Source organism: Benincasa hispida, chromosome 12, assembly GCF_027475165.1.
Source record: "Benincasa hispida cultivar pf3 chromosome 12, pf3_genome.v1.1, whole genome shotgun sequence".
In the NCBI taxonomy this organism is placed as follows: Eukaryota; Viridiplantae; Streptophyta; class Magnoliopsida; order Cucurbitales; family Cucurbitaceae; genus Benincasa; species Benincasa hispida.
This window is the reverse complement of record NC_143489.1, coordinates 73,038,894-73,045,385: the sequence shown is the minus strand read 5'-3', so window position 1 is coordinate 73,045,385 and position 6,492 is coordinate 73,038,894. Positions and strand designations below refer to the sequence as shown.

At 29.0% G+C, this 6,492-nt stretch overlaps 1 protein-coding gene across 1 annotated transcript; it reads right to left on the bottom strand.

Annotated features, from left to right (window-relative positions):
* Positions 1-383: 383 nt before the first annotated feature.
* On the bottom strand, positions 384-4,817 carry SPX3 (SPX domain protein 3). Its single transcript, XM_039018915.2, has 3 exons — positions 4,515-4,817; positions 1,795-1,954; positions 384-945 (listed from the first exon to the last, which is right to left on the bottom strand). The coding sequence occupies exons 1-3, from the start codon at positions 4,734-4,736 to the stop codon at positions 572-574; spliced, it is 756 nt and encodes a 251-aa protein (XP_038874843.1). The 5' UTR covers positions 4,737-4,817; the 3' UTR covers positions 384-571.
* Between the last annotated feature and the right edge of the window lie 1,675 nt (positions 4,818-6,492).

Sequence of the window (6,492 nt, the reverse complement as noted above, 5' to 3'; positions counted from 1 at the left end):
ATTGCATTTGGCACTGTCCTGGGTCCTAGAGTGTGCTTTTCCTGTTATACTAAGGCATTTATCTATGGTTCTTGTCAAAACTTAATCCTTACATTATTATAGAGAATTTCCAAACCCAAACCCAATCCAACTATCCTTCTTGTTTGGGGTACATAGTTTTTTAGTTTGGAGTTGGGAAACATTAGAGAGAGGGAGAGAGAAAGAAGGGAAAATGGAGTTTCTTGATAAATGTGCAAGCTTCAATAGTAAATACTATTGGTTGGTGGAGTTGAGTCGGTGGCCAAACACCCTTAAGAATACTGTTGAAGTTAGTGAACTTGGTTAAGTTCCTTCAACAGCACAAACTGATTTAAGAGAGATCACAAATGGGGTAGCAAAAAGCATGAATAAAACACACACATTGATTCTATGTATAAAAAATTACCAATCAACTTGAAATACACACAATTCTTTTCTATATTAAATAGTGTGATCACATAACATAAAGAAGAGTAGTAAGAAGAATATCTGGTGGGCAATTAGTGAAGTGTATTATATTGTATTGTAGTGTTGGAAGTAAGTAATCAAGTAACTAGAGAATTGGAATGGGAGAGTTGAGTTGAAAGGAGTGGATTAGATCAGAGTCAGGCAAGTTAAGAGGAGGCAAAGAAAAATGGCTATAAGTGGAGCTTCCTCTTCTGATTTGCTCCATGCTGAGTAAAGCTGAAACTGTGTTTCTGAAAATTCCTTCACCACCAACTGAAACTGAAATATTTGGCTTGTTTTCATGGCTGACTTCTTGTTTGGGGGTTGGAAAAATTGCATCAATGCTACTCTCACAATCTTTGATCATCTTAGACAGTGAATCTGTTTTGTAGAATGGCTGTTGCAGTATGTTTTGAATGAATGGTAGTCGTAGTAATCCCCCTGTTCTCTTGTCGTACTTCTTTAGAATTTTCCCTAATCCTGCATAATTAAACCTTCCACTCGTAAATATTTCAGTATGTCGTTAAATGATAATTTCTTTCATTGGCTTCATATTATTTTCGGGGCAAAATTACATTTATGATCCGTGAGGTTAGTTTAAGTTATATTTGGGATTATTGAGTTTTTGAGCTCAATAATTTTATCTTTGAGCTTTGTTACTTAGCAATGTCGGTCCATCGGTAATTTTTTCTCTTAATTACTAACTAAAAGCTGATGTAACATGTATTTTTCAAGAATGCTATAAGATGCAAACCTTCAGAATAAAATTGTCGAGTTTCAAAACTCGATTATCCAAATACAAAGCTAAATGGGGTTAAAGACAATTTATTTTATCTTCGTCCCTGTGTCCACTTTGGTACTTTGTGTAATTTCTTTACAGGGGACAAACTTATCAAATTAAAAATTCTAATATATAAGTGTGACAAACCACGTAGTTTAGAGGAAAAAAGATAATCAAATTAAAAGTTTAAAGGTATAATTGTAAACGTTTTGGAATTTTCAAAGGAAAAAACTAGAAGTAAACTAATATCCTTTCTAAAGAAAGCAAAATCAACTACTTTTGTCATAAACAATTGTGTCTTTCATTACTCATTAGAAAAACAAATTGCAAATGTATGTTCCATTTTGATTATGCCTGCATATTTTCGAATTAAAAAAAAAATCCAATTAGGCTTGGTAAATTTTTAAAAGATCAACATTTCTATCAATAAACACTTTTTAGCTTTTTTTTTTTTTTCCTTTCAAATTTAACAAAATTGAAGCGAAAATCTTGAAAAAATAGTAATAGATTTGTTATCTACTAAACTACATTAAAATAAAGTTAATTACCTGTATAATTAACATTGCTGTAATTGACTAAGAGCACCATTTCACCATGCAAATTCACAATATCTTCTCTAATTTCTCTAATTTCTTCTCTATGATGTTCCCTTTCATTTCCATGTGGACTCCAACTCTCCAAAACTCTCTCTATTCTCTGTCTCAATTCCTATCATGATAAAAAATGGTAATTATTTTAAATGACAAAAAATAATAAAATTTTTATAGATGTCTATCAATGTTTATTACTGATAGATACTAATATTTTATTATATTTAAAAATAGTCCTAATAAAAAATATAATTTAACATACACGCATCCTTTCTTCTCACCAACAAAATTTTCAAATATTTTTCACATTTTCATTTTTCATCATCCAAATAATTTTCTTCCTCTTTTACTTTATATAGATCTTCTAAATATTCTTCAAATTTTATTTTTTTTTCCTCCTTTTTACCGTCTTCCATGAAACCTATGATATAAACAAAACTAACAACATTTCAACCCTATTTTGATTATTAAGTTTCCATATTATTTTCCAGTTGCCCGTTAGTTTTGGTTAAAATGTCATGTTGGTTTATGTATTTTGGCTTTCATTCTATTTTATTCCATGTTCAAATGTCTAATTCTAATTTTTATATTTTTAATAGATCTTAGGAATAGTCCATGTTGTTAGCACTCTCTTTAAAATTTTGGAAATATATTTACGAAATGTCTTTTCTTACATGAATATTATAATTATTATTTAATCAATTTCGATCAAAATTAACTATGAGTAACTAAATTTAAGATTTGTTAAAAGTATAGAAATTAAATTCCATAATTGTCTCATTTTATAACGTTCTTTGTTTTCTACTTTTGAAGTTATTTTTGTATTTTTGTTTGTTGAAAAAAAAATTCATCGATAACTATTTTTTGTTTCTTGTTTGGGTTTTTTTTTTCTAAATTGTAAATTTGGTCCATATGATTCAGAGAAGTTTAAAATTTAGTCCTTATGATTTCCTCTTTTTGTAATTTAAATAGAATTATATATATAACATGCACTAAAACATATAAAAACAGTTATCATAAACTAACAACAATAATAAAATTGTTTCTAGCGAACGAATTTTACTCAAATTTGATATACAACATCATCTCTCATTAGAGTTATTCTTCTTGAATTATATCAATGAAGATTCAATTCAATTTTGTTGATCTATAGATATCTTGCTTGTAAAGTATTAATATTAGACAAAAATATGTATATTTTATTGAGAAAAATTAATACTGCCAAATTCTAACCATTTCCAAGTACATTAAAAATTAACATAAGGAACATAGAAAATGTAAATTACGTTAAGTAGTTTTTTAAATTCAACCGAAATTGTAAAACATTTATTTTTTAAATTTGAAAACAAGAAATAAAATCGATGATGATGATGATCATAATAATAAGACTCGAAAAGTAGAGAGATTAGAAAAGGAATCCGGACCAAAATTTTTTCTCAACCAAACAGTTTGTAATCCTTACCTTTATTATTATTATTTTTATAATTTAATTTAAAAATTATGGAATCCATTTAATACTCAACAATTTTTCACACTTTACCTAGTACAAAAATATTTGTTTACACAACCTTTACTCAGTATGTAAATTAAAATAATAATAATAACGAGTCTTTGTCAAGTTTTTATTTTATTTTATTTTTAAACGGACTGCAAGAAAAATTTGGGAAAAATAATGCATAAACTCTAAAACAATAAACCAAAAGCAAAATTTTTATCAAACAAAACTATAGTTATCATAAAATTATTCTCTAAATATTCATCATAACCTATTATGAGAATACAACAAATATTAATTTAAGAAAATAATAGTAAATTTCAGCACCCTTACTTCTTTAGTTCGGATTTTTTTTTTTGTAATTTATATATTCAAAATAAAAATGTGTCAAAAGAATTACTAGTATTAATTAAAAAAAAAAAGGGGTTATTTAAGAAATAAAATGTCCAATTCTTTTAAATTTATGTGCAACCCATCAATGGGATTTGTCACTAATGGATGACATAATTAAAAATCTTCCAATCAGTCACCTAAGTAAAATTGGGTTGGTCACGAGTTATATAAGTTTGAATTGACTGGAAAAATAAAAAAAAAAATATAACTTATTATTTTTTTTATTTGTTTAAGAAAGAAAGGCATGTTTAAAATAATTCACTACTATTATTATTATTATTTTTGTCTTTCTTTTATATCTAAAAAGAAAAAAAATGACAAATTATATATACTAAATATTTAAAATCGTTCTCTAATTTTTTTTTAACAAATTCCAAATTTATAATTATTTTTTATATCATAAAAGCATAGTTTTGTTATGTTGAAAAACATTTTCTAGCGAAATATTTTATACTTGAAAGTAACCGAGAGTGTTAAAAAGTTCTTTTTTTTTTTCACTCATGAGAAAATATCCGAACATTTTTTACTTAAAAGGTTTAATCACATGGTAAAAAAAACAAATTTAAAATATTGTACAACTAAACATTAAAAAAATTAAGATATGGACACTTTTGCTGTACTTATGATAAAACAACTCCATGAAGATTACTTATTATAAAAGCAAAGCAAATAAATGGTGATCATTGAAAAAGAATTTGAGAAGTTAAATCACCCATCAACTCAAAAGTTTAGACAAATTAGTTATAATAAATATAATATCAATAGATCAATAAGGAAAGACAAGACTCACCCGATGACGAATCACTAAATCCTCCTCTTGTTCCACGAAAAAGGAATTGAACTTATCAATCTCAGAGTTCAACAAGTAAACAAACTCGGCATTAGCATTGACATCGACGTTGTCAGAGATACGACGAACTAATTTCTTCAAATTCTTGTAAGAGAGGAATTTGTCGCGCCAATTGGGCAATGTGTCCTCGATTTGTTGCTTGAGACGTTTTCCAAACTTCATGATATTGTGTTTTTGTTAAGACGACGAGAAGAAGAGGAAGAAGGTGGAAGGTAGGAGAGGTTTATGAAGAAAGGGAAATGAAGAATATTAGGAGCATATGCTTGGCGTGATGAAGTGGCTGTTTGGGGAAAAAAATTAAAAAGAAAAAAAAAAAGTATAAAAAGGAGTCCTTGAAGTAAAAAAGAAAGAGCATATTCGAATGGTTTATTACATTTTGATTTATTGTAATTAATGGAGGGCTAAGGGATAATTGATGTGTCGAGGGATTACACTAGTTTCACCGGCATGTCACCTTTGGCCTCATTCTCATTGGTGCCGTACAATTCTAATATCCAATCACATTTCGTCTTTATTCTTTTCCATTATTGCTTCGTTTAATTTTGCTTGTTTTTTTTAGCATATGTGACTTCCAATATATCCCAATAATTTAATGGGCTAAGATAATTATATTTTTGGTCGGGGTTGGAATCTTTACTTGCATCTGTTGGGGAAAAAGTCAAATCATGTGTCAACAAAGTTTGGACTTAAAAGTTAGAAGTATAAATCTCAATTTCGTGTAAACTTGAGTAGTAGGAGTACATATACGTTTAATGTTAAAATTGAACTAAGGATAATGAACTAATGTATAATGCTTAGTGATAAGGAGAAAAACCATTTTAGAGAGAAATGTTCATAATTTTAAGGGTGTTTAAATGACCTAATAGCCCGAATAACCTGAATTACCTAACCCAAGTTATAAGAGTTTGGATTGGGTTATATTTAAATTTTGGTCGAGTTGGTTTAATTTTTTTTCTCGGGTTGAGTTGGATCTTGGATTACATTTTTGTATAGTATAACTTTTTAGTTTTAGGGTTTTGGTCTTTGAAACTTGAAAGTGCCGATTCAGTGCCTCCAGTCCTCACTCATCAGTCCCTCTCTCTCATTCCTAAGGGCTCAGTGACAGATGCTCAATCTCTCCCTCTCCCTCGTCTCTAGGTTTTTTCTTCTTTCAATCTCATAGTCCTCCTCTTTCGATTGACTCTTGTCTCCACTCTAGCTCTGTATTTTTCGATTCATATTCAGCTATTCGTCAGCTTCTGCCTTGATTCCATTCGCCTCTTTCGATTCAACATCAGTACTCAATCTGCCTTCTTCATTTAGCTTTAGTCGTTCCATTTATCAGCTTTGCCATTTTGTTCGTCTGCTTCAACCTTTGGTCTGCATCGAAGGGTTATGCTTCAGGTTACGGGCCTTTTGTAAGTTGGTAATTTTTTTTTTTTTTTAAAAAAAGCAAATAACTTGACAACCAAACCAACTCAAGGGTTGGGGTGGGTTGGGTTGAGTTAGAGACCCTATTCAGGTAATTCGGGTAGCGAACTTGACTAATCCGAATTTTCGAGATGGTCCAAAAAAAATTCCCTAACCCAACCCAACCCAACCCGACTCATATATACTCCTACCTAATTCTTTCTTCAAAAATCTAAGAAATTGGTGAAAACTAGAAAGTTATTATTTTCTCTCTTAGATGATATTTCTCCCTCTTCTAAATTTTCATCAATTCATTAAATATTATGTCACGTAGATTATCATCACTGATACATATTAACATGACACACGCTAGTGGACTAAATTGAAAAATGATATATTATATGAGACTTGGATCAAAACCTAAACAAAAAGGACTAAATTGGAAAATAAAAATCAAGAGATTGGAGAGATTATATATATAGCCTTTATAACCCATCTTTTCCAATATTTAAAAATTTAGGTTGATTTA